This window comes from Zonotrichia albicollis, chromosome 15 (genome assembly GCF_047830755.1).
Source record: "Zonotrichia albicollis isolate bZonAlb1 chromosome 15, bZonAlb1.hap1, whole genome shotgun sequence".
Lineage (NCBI taxonomy): Eukaryota > Metazoa > Chordata > Aves > Passeriformes > Passerellidae > Zonotrichia > Zonotrichia albicollis.
This window is the reverse complement of record NC_133833.1, coordinates 4,452,186-4,474,140: the sequence shown is the minus strand read 5'-3', so window position 1 is coordinate 4,474,140 and position 21,955 is coordinate 4,452,186. Positions and strand designations below refer to the sequence as shown.

The 21,955-nt window shown below is 46.7% G+C and overlaps 1 protein-coding gene across 1 annotated transcript; it reads left to right on the top strand.

Moving 5' to 3' along the window:
• Positions 1-426: 426 nt before the first annotated feature.
• On the top strand, positions 427-14,034 carry LSM11 (LSM11, U7 small nuclear RNA associated). The gene is made up of 4 exons (XM_074551902.1): positions 427-882; positions 4,708-4,847; positions 5,587-5,670; positions 7,149-14,034. The coding sequence occupies exons 1-4, from the start codon at positions 477-479 to the stop codon at positions 7,518-7,520; spliced, it is 1,002 nt and encodes a 333-aa protein (XP_074408003.1). The 5' UTR covers positions 427-476; the 3' UTR covers positions 7,521-14,034.
• The last annotated feature ends 7,921 nt before the right edge of the window (positions 14,035-21,955 follow it).

Genomic DNA, 21,955 nt, shown 5'->3' with positions numbered 1-21,955 from the left:
ATCCAGGAACGTGTTCAGGTGGGTCTGGGATGTCACCAGAGAGGAAACTCCACGCCTAGGCAGCTGTTCCAGTGCTCTGCCACCCTCTACATAAAGAAGTTCTTCCTCATTTTGAGGTGAAATTTCTTGTGTTTTAGTTTGTGTGCACTGCTCCTCTTCCTGTCACCGCGAACAGTTGGCACCATCCTTTTGATGCCCCCCTTTGAGTCTTTTGAACTAAGCAGGCCCAGCTCCCGCAGTGTCTCTTATAAAAGAGACTCCAGATCCGTCACCATCATTGCGGCCTTTGCTGGACGCTCTCCGGTGCCGGATGCAGCAGGGAGGTGTCCGTGCTTCTCGCGGTCCCTCACGGCTCCCCCCGGCTCCCGCCCTGGTCCCTCCCGCCCATGGCGGCCGCTCCGCCCTCAGGCCGGGGGCGTTGAGCGGCAGCGCCCTCTGGCGGCGGCGCTGGGCGGTGCGGCCGGCCGCAGCCCGGCATGGAGGAGGACGAGGCGGGCGCGGCGAGCGCGGAGCCGCGAGGCTCCCGCCGCCGCTCGCCCAGCCCCGGCCGCCTGGATGTGAGCTCCAGCCGCTTCGACCCGCTGCTGGCGCTCTACTCGCCGCGCACGCCGCTGCCCTTCCCCGCCGCGCCCTGCTTCAACAACCTCGCCGAGTACGAGAGCTTCCAGCGCGGCCTGCGCCGCCCGCACGGCCGCCGCGGTGCCCCCGCCACCCGCGGCGCCCCCGCCGCCCGCGCGTCCCGCCGGGGCCCGCCCGCCCCCGACCCCGAGCGCATCCAGCGCCTCCGCAGCCTCATGGTGAACGCGGACCCCGAGCAGGAGGAAGGCGGAACGGCGAGGCGGCGACGGCGGGCACCGCGCAATGTCCTCACCAGGATGCCCCGTAAGGGCGCGGGCAGCGCGGCCCCGGGCGGGGCGGGCGCAGGGAGCCGGGGCTGAGGGAGGGCGGGGGGTGTGAGGGCCGGGGGCATGCTGGGCTGGGCCGGCGCGGAGTTGCGGTGGAGTTTGGGGGTGAGGAGGGAGCGATGGCTGGCGGAAGCGGTTGGGTGACAGTGGGGTGTGGGTGGTGAATGATTTGGTTTGATGGGAAATGACCCTGGGGTGCAGAGGCACTGGCACAGGTTGCTCAGAGAAGCTGTGGCTGCTCCATCCCTGGAAGTGTCAAAGGCCGGTTTGGATGGGGCTTGGAGCAGCCTGGGATAGTGGAAGGTGTCCCTGCAGGTGGCAGGGGGATTGGACCAAGATGGGCTTTTAGGTTTTCCGTGATTCTCTGAAATGGTGTGCAGGAATGAGGAACAGCATTTCACAGAGTGGCTCACGCAGAGATGACACGCACTTTGTTGTGGTGATGTTCTGCTCTGTTCATTGGTGAATTACATACATCCTCTTGGTTTTATGGAGAAAAAGGATGAGATATTGCTATATTCTCAAAAGTACTATTTTAAACCATGTTTGGGCCAGTCCAGGGTGTAGTTAAACCATAACCACAGGGAAAGTCTGTATCACACTGCTGTTTCTTGGTTGCTAACCAAACATCCTGCAGGCAGAAATACTGGCATTTCTGAAAACAGGGTGGCAGAGCAGTGGATTGAGGTGAGAGACAGCTGTGATGTAAATTTAAATTCATTAGCTGTGATGATGATACATATTTCTTGTAAAAGTGTTCTGTGAGCGGTCAGGGTAAACATCCCCTAAACATGAAGAGGTGCTGCTTGTGCCCCCACACCAAGAATCAAATGGCATTGCTGTCAGGTGAGATGTAACTTTAGTGCACTTAATTAAAAATACTGGGGTTCATTTTGGAATCAGATTATCTTTGCACCATCACCTTAATTTTAATTTTTTTTCTAAAAAGACAAAGCCCAAAATGTTTGATTCTGAATGACCAAGGCAAAACCTTTTTCTTGCTTAGACACTAAAACACAATGTGTTCATTGCTATAGATGCTGCATGATCTTAAGTATCATAATTAGTGTTCTGCACAAATGCAGAGGTTCTGTTGGCCCAGGATTTCCAGAAAACTAATCTTAAATGTTGATTTCAGATCTTAATTAAAAGTATCTCAGTTTGCACTGGTGATGAAAATTGAGAAAAAACACCACTGTAAAAATTAAGAACAATTAAGAACATACTTAATATCCACACATCCATGTCTGGACTTCAAAGAAGTCTGGCACAAGTGATACAGAAAGTGCTATTCAGCAGCCTGGAGAGTTTTATGAGTGATTTATAGCCAGAGTTGTGTGCTTTCCCTGTAACTGGGGGATGTCTGTACCACAGGTGTTTGGAACTTGGCCTGTGTGGGTCAGTTCAGGAGGAGTTATTTGTCATCACTTTGCATTCACCAAGGGGCAGAGAATTCATGTGCAGGGCAGGTGGAAAGGTGTTTGACAGTGTTTTCAGTCATTTCAGCTTTTCTCTTGAGGTTTTTCTAATCTTGCCTCTTAATAGAATCTGCCTTGAGGACAAGGACTTGAACTTAACCAGAGTTTAGATCTTTATTTTCACCCTTTTGGGATGCTTGCCCTCTGCTTATAGTAGTTTTGGAGTCATTTTTCAGAGTCCTGCTGTTAAGCATGTGCTTATTTTATCCAGGTAAGGGTTGGATTTTGAGAACCAACTTGGTAACTTTTTTCCCTGTCTGTTGAAACATTGTTCATTTCTCTGACAGAGAAAGCACAGGCAGATTTAGTTGTGTGCAGAGCCTGCTCATTACGGCTCTCAGTGCTTGCAGAGGAGGTGTGTTCCAAAAATAAATGCCTTGCTTTGCTGCTTTTATTTTTGCTGAGAATGTCAGGTTGTTGAAGGGTTTTTGGATGATGTGTTCTGCCCTTGTGCTCAGTTGAAGCTGGAAGTTTGCCATGGAGGAGCCAGAACCTTACACAGAAGGAAAAGTGGGTAGAGTGTAGATTTGGTGGAGCTCTGTAGTGTTTTCCTGGGTGGTGAGGGACAGAGGCATAGTTGAAAATAAGGGTTAGGTGTAGATAGAGTTCCTACTTAAAATGGAATATTGGAACTTAAATTCTAAAAATAAGTGTGGATTTTAAATTATTATGTAAGTTCTCAGGGTTGGTTAGAAAAAATACTGTTTTCTGACTGGAATCATTTGATACCATGATGGTGTCATCTGTGGTTCCTGTGATGGATCTGTCAATCCAGAACATGTTTGTTATCAGTTCAGCTGAAGGAGACAGAGGCTCATGGAAAGACCCCCTAAGCAAGGCTGGGAGGTGCTGAGGCAGCTTATGCTCTGTGTGAAACCAATTCCCTGCAGTTATCCAGCTGGAGAGGGCTGGCAAGAACACAATGGATCTCAAAAAATAAATGTGATTAGGTTAATTCAGAGGAAACTGATTTAAATTTCCCTGCTGTGGCCATGAATTACCCTGCAGCCCAGTGCTGCAGATCAGCTGTTTTACACAGTCACTTTACACTCACAGGAAGCAATTTCTGGTGTGCAAATCAACCCTTGAGTGTGCAGTCCCTAAAGCACAGGGTGAGAGGTCACCTCTGGCTCACATGTTTTATTAATGGGCACAACCATGTGAGATTTTAGACCAAGTCTTTTTCCTGACTCTTAGTAGGAATTGTACAGCATGTGAGTACCAAGGCATGGGTGGAAGTTGTAAATAATATCTACCCCTCTAGATAAGTTACACTTGCAAAGATTTCTGGTGTGAAGACAAGGCCTGTGTGAGCCAGGCAAGCTTATGTTTTACTGAATTCCTTCACTTTTGCTCTGGTTAAAGCTTTATTGTCCTGGGCTTTAGCATGGTTTAATTGCTGGCTGCTCCTTAGAGCAATTTATTTCCTTGCCAGAGACTTGTAGGACTTTGAAGGATGTTCATCTGGCTGCTGAAATCTTAACTGAAACAATGCATTTTCATCAGTTTCAACTGGTCCAGTTTAGTAAGCTGAAGGATTTTGGTCATTCATTGTTTCAGAAATCCCCTTTTAAAGAAAAGGAACAAATCTGCTACAGTTCTTTATTCACAGCTCATAACTAAACTGAGGTAGCCTTAACCAGGCATTTGTCTTTTCTGTGGAACTAACTCTGCCCCTGTGAGCTTTCTGTTCCCTCTCCACCACTTTTATTTACAGTTTGGGTTACTTGGCAAGGTTTTGAAATGTAGCAAAAAGATTTTCAGCTAAGGCTGATTTGGCTGTGGGCTATGTAAAGCGAAACCTTCATATTTTCTGGTCTTGGCTCTCCCCATTGTAAGAAGAGTTTTGGTGGTCTGGTAATGGCACCCACAGTGTGCTGCAGTGCTTGGGGCTTCTTCATTGCTATTGTTGTGAACACAAGTTTTGTGCCAAGCTCTGCCATACTTGAACATAGTGTGGATTTCTACATGGTTTTTAGATAGATACTGAAGAGAGAGTTTTTACAAAAATACATAGTGACAGGAAAAGTGGAAGTAGCTTCAAACTGAAAAAAAAAGTAGGTTTAGATTAGATATTAGAGAGAAATTCCTGGCTGTGGGAGTGCTGAGGCCCTGGCACAGATTGGCCAGAGAAGCTGTGGCTGCCCCAAGCCTGGAAGTGTTCAAGGCCAGGCTGGATGGGGCTCTGAGCAACCTTGGTCTAGTGGGAGGGAGTTTATAGAAGATAATTTTTAATCAATCATTCCAACTCAGGCCATTCTACAGTTCTGTTCTGGGATTCTGTGTATTTTGGTGAGACTGGTGATGTTCTCTTGCTGTCCTAGTGCATGAAGGCAGCCCCCTGGGGGAGCTCCATCGCTGTGTCCGGGACGGTGTCAGAATCAACGTCCACATCCGCACTTTCAAGGGCCTCCGTGGAGTCTGCACTGGCTTTTTGGTTGCATTTGACAAATTCTGGAATATGGTAATTATTGTTCCAGCCCTTCATTTGTAACTGTTCCATTGAAAACTTGAAATTTGCAACAGGTTTAAGCAAATGACATATGTGGAAGGTTAGTGTGGTTCACAAAATTTGCTCTGGTACCAAGTGCTGGGTTTCAGGCACAAGTGGTACTTGATGTTGGACTGGTACATCTGGGAGGTGCCCAACCATCTCAGAGAGGTTTTAGGTGAGAGAGAAGCTTTGAAGGTTTCCCAAAATCTTCAGAGTTTTGTATAAGAACACAGGAAGGTGGAATATGAGGAATATCAGAAGCTTCCAGGGCTTTCTTCTCTGCAAAACCCAGTTTTTCTATAGTGGTGGGTGCTTCTGTGTTTTCTCTCACTGACATCACTGAGCTGGCAGTGACAAAAGCTTTTCCCTGTTTTCTACCTTGTGAAGATCTTAAAGACAGTAGATGGAAAAGCAGCTATTAAATATTCGTGAGCCTGGAGGTGTGAAAAGTTTGGAAGTGGGGAGGAGGGAAGGATTTTGCAGGCAAGAATCACAGAGATTTTGCAAATAATGCAGAATGAACTTTGCTGCTGCTTTTATATTTCAGTACAATTTAGATGATTAACAAACCAGCTCCAAAGCACAGCTTGTTCCTGGGATGGATTTTCTCTCAGAACATAATTTCATAATGCTGTGACACAAAGCTGGTCCAAAACTGTTTCATGTTTTATTTTAATTTCAATCTTTCAGTTTCTTTTATCTTTTTTAGGCCCTGACAGATGTGGATGAGACTTACAGGAAACCAGTAATGGGCAAAGCCTTCTATGCAGAACCTCAGCTCTCACTGACCCGAGTAGGTGACATCTGCTGTTTGCTTTCTTATTAGGATCTCCTTTTTCAAAGTCATAAAAAGGGAGGATTGATTTGGAACCCATATTTTCATTTGAAATATTTTACCTCCTTTTATTACAGATGACTCTTAAAATAATTTGAACTGAGCAAAAAAATCCCCAAAATGTTTTCTGATCTTTCTGAAAGTACTTTAGTAGTTCAGCGTTCCTAAAGCTCCACTTTAGAATCAGATCAGAATTGTTGCCACTGCTTCATGTAGCATGCTGAACTTCTAGAAGCTCACTCTGTGAGTTTTGATGTGGGATTTGTTTGTGTGTTTTTTACACCATGGACTGATCAGGGGAATGTGGCAGAGCACCCCTCTGGTACTGATGTTCCTCATGGCACAGTCTTTCTGCAGCCAGAGGAACAACACAGCTCTTTGGTCACTTGAGCTTCCAGTGTGGGTACTGTGAAGCCCAAGATCTCCAAAGCTCTCCCCTCTCTAGGATCCAGCTGCAAATAGAGTTGTTTACCACGCTGACAACTGAAGAGATGATAGATGAACTTTTGAACAATGAAGGGAAAAAAAATATGACAGGGCAGTGCCTGTTGAATGGCAACAGCTCCAGGCCTTTTGAACATCAGAGAAGCATCACAAAAACATTTAAAATGTTTCATTGTGAGGAGTTTGCTTTCAAATTCCTGCCATTTAAATCTGTTTTCTGGTGGATCCCACCCTTCCTTCTTTTAAAGATTAGTTAAAAATAATCAAGTTGTCATTGTTCCTTTAGCTCCCTCTCACAGCCATTGGCTTTCCATCCTGTTGCTGGGAAGAGAGAGGCTAACCAAAAATCTCATTTGCCATTATTTCATAAAAGCTTATCTGCTGCCAGAGCAAAAGCAATTTCTTTTCCAGTTTCAGCACCATGTATTCTTAGATTGATGAGTTCATACAGTTCTTTGAGTCTGCTGCTGTAGCTTTTATTATTTTTCTGTTGTTTATGATCTGCTCACCTCCCAGAATACCCACACATCATCTTTAGTATGTTTTGGTGAAAACAAAAGATCCCTCCATTTTTCAGTGTACAGATTCTGCTAATGGAAACCCCTTATCTTAGGGATTCATTCAAGGATGGAAATCTCTCTAAAACTGTCTGACAACATTAAAAGAACATGGGGAAAAGTGAGCTATAGGAGCAACTTGGTATCTCTGTTTCTCCTGACCAAAGTTAAAGGCTACCACACAGCAGTGTTGCTCCCAGAATTAAATTCCTTGGTGCTCACATTTAGACAGTCATGACCATGCAAGAGATTCGTTCACCTTCTGTCACTGTTTGACTTTGGTAAGCAAACATGGCCTTTATTGCTGGTGGAGATTTGTCACTGTGTCTTTTGAGCTGCTTTGGGATTGTACATGAAAATACAATGTAGAAGTGTGGAACAAGTGGCCTCTGTTGTTTTACAAGTGTGGTCATAGATACAACTGTCCTTTTGCAGCTGTTTGACAGACTCAGGCTGCAGGAATCCTCGGGGAAGAAGGGAGCTGACTCAAAGACTGTCTCCAAGGAGCTGGCCCTGACAAATGACTCTCAGACGCTGACTTTGAAGGCTGGATGTGGACGAGGGAGAGCAGAGGAGGAGCGTGAGAGGCAGAAACACTCGGGCAGAGCTGCAGAGAAGAAGAGCCCAGGTGCCAGGAGTGAAGCTGATGTGGGCAGCAGGACTGCCCAGCCAGAGGGGGCCCGGGCCCGGAGCCAGCCCCGCAGGAGGAGGCGGCCCAAGGTGGATTATCAGCAGGTGTTCACCCGCCACATAAACCAGATCTTTATTCGAGGAGAGAATGTCTTGCTTGTCCATTTAGCACATTGACTTGGCTGAGCCTTTGGCAGAGTATTTATTTGATAGCATGACTTGCTGCTGCAGCTCCCATTGCTATTTAGAGTTGTCATTGAGTAGGATGGTACCGTGGCTGGTTTCCCATTGCCACCTCAAGGCAGGGGAAAGAATTGTAACCTGAGCATCCTGGGCTTGATGCCAAAGCAGCCTCCTTGGATCACTGTTGGGGGTCTTAGGAGAAGGTCAGCAATACAGTTGTTTCTGTGATATGAGGGAGTTAAACACAGATCCCTCTGTTTCTTAAAAGGAAGCTAAATGGAGAGGGTTGAAAGAGAATTTTGGTGTACTCTGTTACAGGAACTACTTGTGGCACACATTTAAAGATAAGATCTGGACCTGCAATAAATCAGAAATGCTCTTTTGCACATTCTGAGTAATATCAAGATGAAATTGCTAATGAAACCAACAGTTTATCTGCTGCTGTTACATGGATGTCCTCTTTTTCAGATATAACTCTGACAGTCATTTTGAAATAGTTCATAAAATATTGGAGTCACATCCTGCTGATGGCTACTGGCCTCTTTGCCATAGTTAGCTCTGTAATGCTCTGTGTGATAGAAAACCCCTTAATTGTAATTCTTTTAAATGTGGGTGGTGGCAGGACTGTAAGTTGTTTCCAGTATCAAAGCTTAGGCTCTTTGTGATGTTGTGCTTTGGCTCTGTGTCACCAGCAAGCAGATGATGTAGCTGACTTAGAGACCTCTCTGTTTGGAGTTTATTGTGGGTGAGGATGGAAAATTATCCTTTTATATTTCACCCACTTGCTACTTAGTGTAAGAGTGAAGCTGGCAAAGATTGGGTTTTTCTCAGGTGTGTTTGTGCTGAGCACACCTGTCCTGTATTTAAACACCTTTCAGGCTCCCTCTCTTGAAACCAGAGCTGCTGTGTCTCCAGCAGCTCTCATGGAGCAGGAATCTCCATGGGTCTTTCCTGTCCATGTGAGGGATGCACCATCTAATTCCAGCTGAGCTGTGGAGATGTGCCTGAAAAGGTTTTGAAGTATAGAAGTCAAACTCAACTCATCAGTGTTTCATTTTAGCAAGGCTGTTGAATTATTGCAGGTGAGGCCAGGGTTCTGCAGGTATAAACTGCTTCCCAAAAAACCTACCTGCTGAAGTCTGAGGGTAAATGAAGCTGTTCCATTATGTAGCCTGTTCCTTTGTTGTCAAAGGAGATTTCATGCTGCTATTCTGTATTCATCCCAACTGCCTTGTGCTTTGCAGCAGCTCTGTGTGTTTAAGCTGAAGGTGGGAAATTGCTTTGTGGCAGGACTGACATTGCATATAGATGCCCTGAGTTCTCAAATTGAGTGGCTGTGCTGTGGGTGACATGGATTTCTGTTGCTGCAGATGCAGCATTCTGCTTGCTTGGTTGTTAGGGATATGTCTGGTGTTTGGGTGAAGCACAGAAATCATTTTGCAGGCATTCTGGACACACAAAGCAGCTGTTTGCCTCTGGGGGAGCTTGAAACTTATGTCAGCATTTCATATGACATGGGGCTTGATGAGCTCAGCCACTGAGCTCAAAGCCAAGTTCAGCCTGGGACAGAATAAAAGTACTGTTGAGGAAAAATAATTTCATCAAGGGAGAAAAAGAAAAGAAAAAAAAAATTAAATACTCTCTGCAGCTTCTTCTGAAACATTGCTTTACTGCTGTAATCCCATCCCTCTGTGAACTGAGACTAGGCACTGAAAAGATTCTTCTCATGGAGGTTCTTGTTTCCCCTCCCTTCTTTACTGTTCATGTGCTCAGCAGTTTTTCCTTTTTTTCCTTTTTTTTTTCCCCTCTTTCTCCTGTCAGTACTTTGTTCCTCAGGACATTCTAAACTCTGGTTTACAAAGACTGTTCTTGTTGTCCTGGCTTTCTGCACCCTTTCCTGGTTGGCTTTCTGTGTAGTAACCAGAACCCTCACAAATTGCTAGAAACATGTGAAGCTAGAAACAAGGTGCTTATCTCTGCTCCTGACTTCCCAGCAGCTTTTACTGCTAGTGAATATTTTCCTCCTTATGGTTGTGGGGATTTTCCTCTCTGTTTTCTGGCAGCTTTGTTCTTATTTCAGCTGCTTGGGATGACTCCTCTCTGCCTTTTCTATTGGTACCAAAGGCCACTGGTTCTGACCTCTCCTCTTTCTTTCATATTTGACCAAAGGGTGTCAGATCATCCTCAAGCTGACATACAGTGACAGCTCATTGAATTCTTGCTTTTCTTCACCTCATATTTTTAAATCTTTGTCTGCCTAGTTTATGCCTTGTGCATTAACTAAGATACAACTACCATGAATGTATTTGTGGCTGTGCTGCCTTTCCTGTTGATTGACACTTCCCCAAGTTCTCAGTTGCTGCTGGAAGTCTCAATGTTTCCTTTCATAATGAGGTTTTTCCCTGAAACCTTTCAGATGTTTGTTGCTTCACATCTATGAGTTTCTTTGTTTACATTTTATGAAAAGTGCTGGTGCTTAGACTTAAGTTTGTGCCTTGATTTTTATATCATCCCTGACCTGTTCTTCCAGAATCATCACCTTGGTGAGCAAACATGGTTAAGGATTATAGTTTATCTACTTTTTTTGTACTACCTCATTCCTCATTGTTAAAATGTTCCTCCTCTCATCTGTGAAGCTGGTTGAATTGCTCCCTTCCAGTTTAGATTTAATGAATTATTTGCTGGTTCTTCATTTGTATCCTACTTCCCTGTCCACCTTTCTAATATTTCCAAGCTGCTTCCTGTTCTACAACTTCAGATCTTCCAAAATGTCTTCCTTTTCCCACTTTTTCTGGCATTGTGTATTTTTAAAATGCATTATTAAAAATTTGTCTTATGGATTTTGTCTCTTTCAAGCATCGTGATTGTGATGAAGCAAGTGATCCTGTAGGTGTGTTGTCACTTGCTTGTTCAATACATCAGATAACATTGCTCTTTAAATAAAACTGAATGTCATGTTCTGAAATGGGATCTTCTACCTCACTGAAATATTCTCCTAAATCTGTTAAAAGAAAAGAAGAAGAAAAAGAAAACAACCTTTGGAACCAAATGAGCTTGGGTTTCAGTGTTTTTTTCAATTGTTTCTTTCTATGGTTTTTCTTTTCCAAACTCAACATAAAATTTTTAGTTCAAAAAGTTTTTTACTGCCAGCCCTTCCTCTCTTGCTGCAGTGATGCTGTGAGCATGAACACACCAAAGTCTTTGTGCTAAGGAATGAAGAGTAGGAAACAGAGCAATGTGAGAGTGAAAAAGCTTTGGGCAGATATGAAAACCTCCCTAGAAAGGATCCACAGGTGCCACCTGTCCTGTATTTCTGGGGCTTTGCTCAGCCTGGTGCTCAGTAATGGTTCTTAAAGTGTGTTTGGGGTGAGCTACCCAGTTACTGCAGGGAGCAGTTTTCTGCAATAACGTCAAAGAAGCGTTGGGATAATTTGAGGAAGTTTTAAAATAATTTCTCATTTCTGGGATTATTTCTTAGAAAATGTTTTTGCACAGGTGCTTCATTTTTATCAAACACTCCTTAGGCTGTGCTTGTAGAAAAGGTAAGGCCAAATGGGGAATAAAGCTCATAAAGAAGTGTAGGTTTGGTTCCTTCTCTCAACTGACTGGTCCAGCTTGTTAATTGCCTGGAAGGGTTTTTTCTGACCTAGAGTGGAGTACTTAGCACGTCCTCTGCAGGTGATTCCTGAATTAATCAGTGAGTGCTGTTTTCCATCTGCTTCTTCTCCTTCAGTGTTTGGATTCATTGTTTCTTCTGCAGCATTCCCTCAGCAGGGCAGTGTCCAGCAGGAACAGGCCTGAGTGCCCACTGGTTTTTACCCTTCCCGAAGGAATCTTACCCCAGCCAGTTTTGAATTCAAAGAGCCTTTGGCTGTTCTTCATTTTCATACTGTTCTCTTTAGATTTTTTGGAATTATTTGATCAGAAGAATTATTTATCTTGGATAATATTACTTTTTGGAGTAAACTGATTTTTTTAAACTTTTAAAAAATAAGTTTTTTACTTATTTTCCTCCACAAAGTGTTAGGTGTTAGGTTTTCCTAGTTTGTTGTTGCAGTCACCCACTTGCACCTGTGAATCACTGGGTGAAGAGGTGTGCAGGATAAAAAGAGGCAGAGTGAAAAGATGTGTAATTTTGATTGAATTTGACATTCTGCCCACACTCAGCCTTTCTGTTTCTTACTGGCACTGACCTAAGTGAGACAGGTGTAAATTATTTGATCCAGAATCTTGAAGGTAAATGGAGCCGGGACAGCAGACTGAAAACATTGAGTTTATGAAGATTTTATCTCCAGGTAAACTTTCTGTCTTTGATTAAACAGATGAGAGTTACAAGCACCAACTTACACTGCAAGCTCTGCCTCTGGATAAAACTGGAAGGCAAAATCCTGCAGCTTTTCAGAGGTGATGCAGGATTCCTTCAGCCAGGACAGCTCTTGCCTGAGAAGCTGCTCAGGTATATGCCAGTGTCTGCCTCAGAGCCTAACTCCAAATACTGCCAATTAATATGAGGATGTTTTCTGTCCTGCCTGCACTGCCAAGTGTAAAATATGAATGCTGAGGGCTGCAGCATCTGCAGCCCAGAACTACTTCAGTTCATGCTTTCGCTTCTTGATGTTGGCTTAAGAAATTCAAGTTTGTGCTAATGGCGATCCTAAGGCAGTCTGTTAGAACATTAGGAAAGGCTGCTGCTGACTAGAAATAATATTGGAAAAGTAAGTTTTTACAGAATTTGTGAAATTGTGGTTGTTGTTAGTATTGCAAACCAGGAAAGGCTCAGAAAGTTGGGATTGTTCAGCCTGGGGAAGGGAAGCTTTGGGGTGACCTATTTGCAGCCTTTGAGTACCTGAAGGGAGCTTATGAGAAAGGTGGAGAGAGACTTGACAAGGGCCTGGAGTGCCAGGACAAGGGGGAATGGCTTCACACTGACAGAGAGTACTGTTAGGTGGGATATTAGGCAAACACAAAGGAGGGGAGAGGAATGACTCAGGTGGTGGTAACTCCTTGACATGGGAAAGGGCTTTCTAACCTGTGCCCTGGGCACAATCCTGCCAGCACTGGGCAGTTGAGCTCTGTAGATGAAGGGGAGGATGCTGAGCCAGCTCTTGAGTGCAGCCTCCTTATGCTGTGAGCCTTTCACAGCACCTGAACTGCCCCTGGAATCTCTGCCAGACTCCAGCCCTAGTGACTGATGTGTTTAATCCTGCCTCTTAACATTTTGCAGAGAAAACCCAACGGGAGAAGAAGGAACTAAGCAAATTTGCCCTTTTGAGGTGGGGATGGAGAAGGCTTGGTTTTCCTTGGCTTCCTGGGGTGCAGGAGAAAGGACTATTTTAATGGAGAAATAGCAGAGATGCTTGTCTCATGGTGTTTACAAGTCCTTTCAGATGTCACTGTAAGTGCTCTTGCTCTTAGCTGGTGGAGTGAAGGCCTGTCAGGGAAGGAAAATGCCTCCTGATGTTCCTGGATAACTATCTTATTAACTTCTAGCTTTCTGGTGTACACCTGGATGACTTTGTTGAAAAAAAAATTAGTACACCTGAGACTTTCAGTCAGTCTTGTATTCGTTTAGAATGAAAAGTAGTTTGATCAGTTTGTGTGAAAACATATCCATCCTTTTTCCTCTCAAAAGATCAGTGCTCTCCCTCAGGAAAGAAATGAAAGCTGCTCCTATAGTGATTGCTTCTGATTTCCACTGCTTCAGAGCAAAGTGCAGCTGTGCCAAGGTGTCTTATTATTCTGAGAGGACGAGATGAGAGAAATGTTTGGTTTCTCTAAAACTAAAATGGGCATTACAAGGGGAACAGATGGGCTGACCTTTTTCCATTGGTGCACACACCCACTGTAGTTGCAGGGCTTGGGACTTGTTAACCAATGAGTCACCTGTAAAACTTCCTTAGGGAGCCACAGAGGAGGTGGAATTGGAAGTCAGGGGCTGACAAATTCCACTCTCTTCACTGCCTCTTGCTCACTGAATGGCCTTGGCAAGGTACTTCCATCCCTCTCCCTGATGCTCCACAGCTGTAGCACATCCAAGAGCTCTCCTTGCCTGTCTTTCGAGGAGCTGGGGAAGTGGTGAATGCTATCCAAGTGCCAAGGGTTGTTATCCACACTCTCTCTGTCAGGTAATGCAGATACATCAACCCTCTGCCCTCTCCAGGCTCGTGACTGTTAGTTAACCTCACCTTGGCACACGAAAACCATGTGGGGAATCAGGTACAAAAACACTCTTCAGTCTTGAAATCACTGACGTCTTCAAGGTCACATTTGGTGACTTCAATATCTGTTTCACAGCTGCAGTTCCATGTTTGGGTCAGATGGTGATAAATGAGGGTGTAACTTGTTGGTAATTCCTTCTCTGTCTTCCTAAACATTTTGTTTCTTAGGAAGCTGATGCTGCTATGAACATATTGGATAATACTGAATTTGCAATATTCTGCTTTCCAGATGTAAATGTTTATATTTAAAATTGCTAGGACTGCGATGCAATAAATATATCCATGTATCAGTTTGCCTCAAAGCATGATTTTTTTGTGCTCTACCAATACAGTGATGTGTATTGTGTTAGTGAAGGAGCTAGGACTGCCTGGTTAGGAAAAATGCTGGGGGTGGAGACCCCCAGGTGTGAATACAGCACTGCTCTCTAGTCACATAACTGGGGACAAACCCATCATTTGTGTGTTCAAAGGGTATGAATCTACAGAGTAACAATACCATGATACTTGTTTTTTAGAGATGCAGAAGGGAAGTGAACTTCATGTTGATAAATGTAACCACCAGTGGCCTGGTGGTTGATCAGTGACCAGTGATCAATGATCAGAGGCCTGATCACTCAAAGGTCTGTTACCTCAGTGTGTGGTGTTCCACAGTGCCAGCAGATGTTTGCCAGGATCTGCTCCAGAGTGTGCATAGCCAGTGACTTCCGGGATCCTTTCTAATCCATGGTAAGTGATGCTGATACATTTGGATCAGAAATGTTTTTTTAGGGAGAAATTCTTCCTTCTGAGGGTGGTAAGGCCCTGTCACAGGTTGTCCAGAGCTGCTGTGGCTGCCCCATCCCTGGGAGTGTCCAAGGCCAGGTTGGATGGGACTTGACCAGCCTGGGATGTGGAAGGTGTCCCTGCCCTTGGCTAGAAGGAGTAATGCCCATTGCAACCTGGGAACTGTGGGATCAACAGGTGCTCCCTTTCTGTGCCCCCTGGACCTGATCCCGGGAACCCCATCCCAAGCAGGGGACAGAGGCTGGAGAGATGCTCGGGAGATTTTCAGGGCTCTGGATTTCTCCCTTCTATGGGCACTAAATGCTCCAGAAAGTTTGTCTAAACACTCCCCTGTGCGCTACAGCCTTTCAGGCTTCTCTTTATACCGCTGGGAGTCTCAGCCAGAGCCTCTCCCTATGTCCGGGCAGCGCAGCCACGGAAGCGCCAGGCGTGCTCTACCGAGCAGGAATCCTCTGATGCTCCCGCTGGGAAAAACGGGAGATTTGGGCTCACCGGAGGTACCCCCAGCCTTGCGGGGCTGCGGGGACGGGCCGGGCCCTTCCCGGTCACTCTCTCGCTCCCGCTCCCGGCCTGGAGCCGCCGCGGCGCCGCCGGGCCCGCGCCCCGCCAGGGGGCAGCAGCGGGCAGAGAAACCCCGCGGCGGCCGTGAGGGGACTGGGGGGGCGGAGGGGAGAGCTCGGGGCAGCGGGGCCGCAAACACCGCCCGGGGGGCCGCAAACACCGCCCGGGGAGCCGCTCCTGCAGGAACCGAGTGTGACTGAATGTGTCTCTGTGTGCCTGTCCGTGTCCCTGTGCGCCTGAGTGTGTCTGTCTGTGTGCCTGAGTGTGTCTGTATGTGTCTGTGCTCCCCATGCTTCACACGGCCCAGGTCAGGCCCCGGCTGCCGAGTCTCCCTGCCTTGTGAGCAGTATTTGCTCAGCGTCATCTCTCCCTTCACAACAGGCTGAAGTTTCCCCCTAAAAACAGCCCTGGAGTCACTGGGACAGAGTCCTCACACAGTCACAGAATCACTGAGGTTGGGAAAGACCTCCAGGATAATGGAGTCCAGTCTGTGGCTGATCCCCTCCTTGTCAGCTAGACCAGAGATGGAGTGCCACATCCATCATTCCTTGAACAGCTCCAGGGACAGTGGCACCTCCCTGGGCAGCCCTCACCTCCAGCTCAGGGCTGACAACAGGGGCTGATGGCATGCACTGGTCAAAGCTTAGTCCCTGTGCGTTGGCTTAGGTGCATCTCTGCAAGTTATCTTCTGGTCAAAGGGAACTCCATGTAGGGCAAAACATCACAGGGAATGTGCAGACACAAATCTGAAGATGTTGCAGGGAGGCAGCACTTGGTGGAGAAAAGCAAAACCACTGCCAGGCCAAGCAGGAGTGACAGCACAGCTCTGCCAGGGAACCTCCTGTGGGTGTTTTGTGTATAGGAGCAGAGGAGTCCTGTATCTGTCCGGCAGGGATGAGGCCATGGCAGGAGGAAACACTGGCTATGGGAGGAGTGCAAGAGCTGGTGCTGGGTCTGCTGGAACACATTGGGAAACAGCGACTGCTGGCACTGCTGCCCAGGCTGTAAAGGAGCACTCTGTGGGTATCCTTACCTTGTCACATATTTACAGGCAGAAATCACAAATAATTTATACACAATGATGCAGTGAAATAAAATAAAATAAAATAAAATACTGTTGTTTTAGAATGTGGGTGCTGTGGTAGAGTTATGTATAAATACACCAGAGCAGGCTGGAAGAAGGAAACCAGCCCCTCGCTGTCCTGCCCTCCAGGGGACGAGGCCCAAGCTCGGTACGTTTTTTCCATCAGAGCGTGGTCAATGGAACAATTGTACAACGTGTTGATCAGGAAAAGGATGTGGGAGCTTAAGTGGAAAACCTGATGCTATCATGCTAATGGCAGAGAGCAGCAGGAAGGATGGCAAACAGGATACTCACCACGCTGAGAGGAAAGAGCTCAAAGTGATGCTGGGGCTGCAGGGCTGGAGTCAGCCAGGTCTGTTCTGTGAGCTGGGACAAGCTCAACCAGAAAGCAGAACATTCCTGATCTTGCACTCCTCTGCTGAGAACAAGGGCTCCTTGCTGACTCTTTTGGGGAAAAGTGAGCAACTGTTAGGCAATGTCCCAAAGCTGGTAAAAAAACATCAGGAGAAAAACTTAGAGTTGTCTTGGAGGCTTGGAAATGAGAGCAGTGAGAAGCTGGACAGAGGGGTGGGGGATGCTCTTGGCATCCAGAGCATAAATGTGAGAGCAGGGAAATGGCTTTGTCTTCTTTTGGAAAAGTGTCTCCCAGGGAAGGGATCCCATATGGAATAAGGAGCAGTCAGTGTACATGGGACAGTTACTGACTGTGTGTTTGGGTGAGGGGAACCAGCTGTGTTTGCTTCTGAAATTGCCTGTGCTTGTAGTGTTTTGAAAACCAGGTGTTTAAAAAGTTTATGTCTCAACTGGGCAGAGTAGGCTGGTCCAAAGGCAGATGTGTCACCCCTGATGGGCTCTGGTTCCCTTCCTATGTCGTGAGGGTTGGCAGGTGATGTTGCAGCATTGAAGTGATACTGGTGGTGGAGTCAAGGTGCACAGAAACAGATTGTTGATGTAAACTTTCCCTAAAATCAGACCAGAGGTGTGATTGGAATTGGAATCAGCCCCAGGCCCCTCCTGTTTGCCTTTGGAGCTGGATGTTTCAAAGTGTGTTCCTTGGTGTGTTGCTGGTGCTGCAGTAACATTTGTGTGTGTGTGTGTGTGTGTGTGTGTGTGTGTGTGTGTGTAGCCTCATTTACAAATGCTTTGCATCTGGGTTTGCCCACCCTCCTCCTGTGCTGACAGTTTTATACTGATAAGATAGTGGCTATTAATTAGTTTATTTTAAAAGCAGCCACGTGCTTGTCAGTCCTTGTTAGGTCAAAATGCTCTGAAGTCACCCATTGCTCAGCTTGGTGTTTTAATTAAAAAGACCCTTAAAAGAGGGTGGTTCTGTCTCCCTCTATTGCAGTCATGGCAAGCATTAGTGCAGCAGCGTGCATCACTGCCAGGAGCATCCTCCACCCTGGCCTCACATCTATTAGCAAGAGTAAACTAATGAGCAAAGAGCTGCTGCTGGTCACAATATCCAGCAAAAGGGCTTCCCAAAACTGCTGTGGGCTGACACAGAGAGATTACAAAAGGCTGCAGCCCCTGACCTCAATAAAAGCTTCAAAGGAAACTCCTGGAAAGTTTTTGCTACCCATAAATGAAATTCTTCTGGTAGTGTAGCACTTTAATAACCAAAACTACACCAAGGCTTCTGCTGACTGGGTGAAACTGTGTCCTTGTTTCACATGTGAATGCTGTTCTGTAAAGCCTGTTTTTGCTCAATTTATTAAAAAAAAAGAAAAAGAAAAAAAATACTTGAGGCTTACAAGATGAAGGTACAGCTTACTCAGGCAGCACCTGCAGTGACCCAGCTGGGCAGGGTGTGAGGGCAGGAGTGGGGAGCAAAGGCCACACAGGCACCAGTCCCTGTGATGGGCTGGGATGCTGGAATCCCAGCTCCCAAAGAGAGAGAGGACAAGGGCACGCAGTGACAGGGCAAGGGGGGAAATGGCTCCGTGCTGAAAGAGTAAATTGAGGTTAGATATTAGAGAGAAATTCTTGGCTGTGAGGATGTTGAAGCCTTGGCACAGCTTGCCCAGAGAAGCTGTGGCTGCCCCATCCCTGGAAGGGTTCAAGGCCAGGCTGGATGGGACTCTGAAGAATCTGGTCTGGTGCAAAGTTGGTTGGTTGGCAGGAGGGTTGGAATTAGATGATATTTAAGGTTCCTTCCAACCCAAAGCATTCCATGAAGACCCTGGGGAAATCAGCAACTGCTCAGGCACCCACATTTGCTGTGAGTCCGGCCCTGGAACAGGAGCAGAGAAATCATTGCGGGGAGCCCGGGTGGGAGGTGACAAGGACAGGAGTGCGATCCGATCCGCGGGACTGCTCCGGGGCAGAGGCTGCGGAGCTGGCACCGCTGGGGCTCCGGGGCAGAGGCTGCGGAGCTGGGACAAGCGGCCCAGCCGCTGTGCTGGAGCTCCGGCCGCTCCCCTCTCCGCAGCTCCCGCCGCGGAGCCGCCGGGGCCGAGCTGTGCTCCATCGCTCACCGGGTCATTCCCTTTGCCCAGCACCGTTTGCCTCTTGTCAGGCTGCGAGTGCTGAAGGCAGAGACAGAGCCGCGCTCTGCCTGCGCGCTGGACCGTGCTCGGCTGGCCGTCACTGCCGGGGCCGGGAGCCGCAGCCGCGGAGATGCCGAATGCTGGGGAGAGGGGAGAGCGGGGCAGCTCACCCGGCCAGTGCCGCTTGTGCCTAATTAAGTTAAAACCTGTCATCCTGTCTCTCCTCCTGCCTGCAGCCAGCCCGAGGCCTCGGCCAGGGGCCGTGGGCAGCTGACCCTCATCACCAGGGCTGCCCCGTGGTGCAGGGCAGGGAGCTCCCATCATTTTTCCAACTCTTTTTTTTGTTTGCAGATATTTGAGATTTCCCATGAACTGCAAGCTCCAGCAGAGAGAATGGAAGGTGATGAGCACCTGGTGTGGTTCACCCACATCAGAAAGGCAGTGTCCATGGGACACGGCTCAGGTATGACTGCTGGCAGTCAGCAGCTCCCTTTGTCTGCCCAGTGTCTCCCCTTTCCTTCCCAGGAATGGGGCTCTGTGACTGCTGCGTGTATATGAGAGAAATGTGGAAAATGGCCCAGCACCAGGTAGGGGAATTTATGCACATCAGACTGGGCTGGAAAACCACTTGGAGGCCAGCTCAGGAAGCTCAAGGTGGGAGCAGACACTTCCTCAACTCCTTTACACACCTTGGGGGGACCTGGATCTTGTCCCTCCACCTTCTCCTGTCTGGAAGGTGGAGGGACAAGAGATAAACAGAGGCTGGTAGAGAGAAAACTGAAAGAACCAAATGTCCTGGCTTTTAGGAATTTAACCCTTAGTGCTCTCCAATCCTGGATTTTGTTTCCAAATCAAAAATGGGGAAAGATTGTGGTAACCTTATAGTATCACCAACAGTTTGTTAAAAGACTAATTGCCAAGTAGCTTATGCATGTGGGACCATTAGTAATTCTGTAGCTATGCAAATTAAAACAGTGATGTATGATTTATAGCTTTAATAATGTTCTGAAGGCTCTTAAATTTTAATCACTTGCAACATCCTTTTTAATATTCAATTACTTTATTAACTAATTAGGTCACTTGCTGAAAAAGCACATAAGGCTGGTGCTATTTTAATATCAGCTGAACATCACAAAATACCTTTGAAATGGTGTAAATGGTTTATTTATTTTAAATAGATCATTAAGATGCTGTAATTAATAAATCAATTACAGAAAAAAAGACAAGAAATTGATAGATGCCAAATCACAATGGTAGTGGCTTCTCTGCTTACTTTGTAAATGTTCACAGAGATGCTGAACTTGGTGAACATGGCCACTGAAGCACCTTCCTGGATAATTCGTATTCAGCTGCAGGGATAAGGCTTGAGATATGCTTGCTTCATTATAGATGCTTTTTGTATGGATTTAGCTTTCTGATTGATAAAAGCTCCACAAATGACCTTGAAAAGTGAAAGCACTTAAAAGGACGGCCCTCCTTTGCCTCGTGCTCTTTTGTCTGCCTCAAAAAAGATAAACCCCTGGCAATCTGAGAGCGCTGGGCTGAAAGGGAGAGCTCTGGAGAGGGCAGTGGGCGGCTCCCCCTGACCAACCTGCTCCCCTCACCGAGCACAGCCCTTCCTGCTGCCCAGGGGCTGTGGCAGTGCAGCATGAACCAAGCAGAGAAAATTCCGGGCTGGCTGTAGTGCGCAGGTTCACTCCTCCCCTGTACACCAAGCCTTGAAGTAAAACTTCAAGGCTCAGAAGTTAAACTTGTCACCAGGGTGGCTGCAGCTCTGAAAGGGACTTTGAGTAATTCTACTGTCTTAAAACTAAGGGTAAGACAAACACTGTTCCAGGAATTAAGTCAATCTTATTAACAGATTTTGGTTTAAATTATATTGATGTGATGATGCAAAGTGCAAATTTTCTCTCTTGAGAAGCTGCTAGTAAGATCTGCAGTAATTACAGAGCACTCATCTTCCCATTTTAACTTCTCTTGCTTCCATTTTCTTGTAATAAAAACCTGTAAATCTGGGAGCAAAAAACTTTGTGGTAGAATTTCTGCTAAACTGAAGACTGCTGTTTATAACTGAGCTGCAAAGAAAACTACTCCAAATCTCAATTTATAGAGTTTCCTGGGAACTGAAACATACATTGTGTAAGTCTGGCTCTAAAGCAGAGTCCAGGGGAGGTACCACACTGTCACTCCAGGTCCCCAAAACCCAAAATAAATGCTGCCCCTATCCCAGGGGTGCCTGCAGCCCAGCTCTGCTGCAGCTGACAGTGCCCTGTTCCAATAGTGGGGCTGGAGCTGCAATAATGGATTTTCTCTTAGGAAAATGCCACCCAGGTACCATTCCTCAACTGTTGTGAGGACCCACTGCCTGGGGTGACCATCCCTTGAAAGGAAGGACCCACTGCACTAACACAGGCTGTGCAGAAAGGAAAAATAAATCCAATTCACATTTTATGGGAGCTGCCACAGGAAACAAAGGCGCAGAACAACGGAAAGGTACCAAATGCTGGTACAGCTTGGGACAACATATGAGCTTCCCACCTTGGAACAAGCACAGATACAACTCTAGAGGGGTCAGAGATACCTGTACAGTCACATGAGGTCACTGTCACTGTTTTGAGGGGATTTATTTCACCCTACAACAATCCTGTTGTACAACACAGCTCAGGGGCTGTTCTGAGCCTCCTTACAAAGCCCCAGGTCTCAGTCAAATCGGTGCATTTTTATCACATTCCTGTAACTTCTCCCCAGTCGTTTATTCACGTGAGCGATTCCTGCGTCGCTCCAATCATTTGTGTGGGAAACCCAACATCCTCCTGTGTCAGACCCAAACAGACACAGCTACAAACAAAAGGCCACCAGTGCCTCAAACCCAGCGGGTCCAGGAGAAATGAGGAGGCCAAGGGTGGCAGCAGCACCCGCAGAGCTCGGCGGGCCCGGCCCTGTCCCTGCCCGCTGCTTTTCCGCCCTCTCCGCCGCGGAGCCGCGTTAACCTCCCCGGCTGGATTCAATGTGACAGTGACACTTCACAGCACATTGCATCCAATCTCATTTGAAGCTGACAAAGATTGTTTCTGTTTTATATCTATTGGTTTATTAATGGCCTACAGCCTCTTAAGCAGATGCATATTCATTAGATAGCCAGCTGTTAGGAGGTTCCCAGATGTCGAAAGTAGCTCTGTCTTGGTATACATTCTTTTTTTTCCCTTCTCATGAAACAAAGTAATTGTAGCTCGATTAAAGAACCAGTTAATTACTGAGCCAGTACCTTATGGCACAATTAAAAAAAAAAATCTG

What these genes read in the sequence shown, in the direction of transcription:
- LSM11 (XM_074551902.1), top strand. Translation starts at nt 477, where the DNA reads ATGGAGGAGGACGAGGCGGGCGCGGCGAGCGCGGAGCCGCGAGGCTCC. An exon ending in TGTCCTCACCAGGATGCCCC is followed by an intron (nt 883 to 4,707) that starts GTAAGGGCGCGG and finishes TTGCTGTCCTAG; the next exon opens with TGCATGAAGGCAGCCCCCTG. An exon ending in TTGACAAATTCTGGAATATG is followed by an intron (nt 4,848 to 5,586) that starts GTAATTATTGTT and finishes TATCTTTTTTAG; the next exon opens with GCCCTGACAGATGTGGATGA.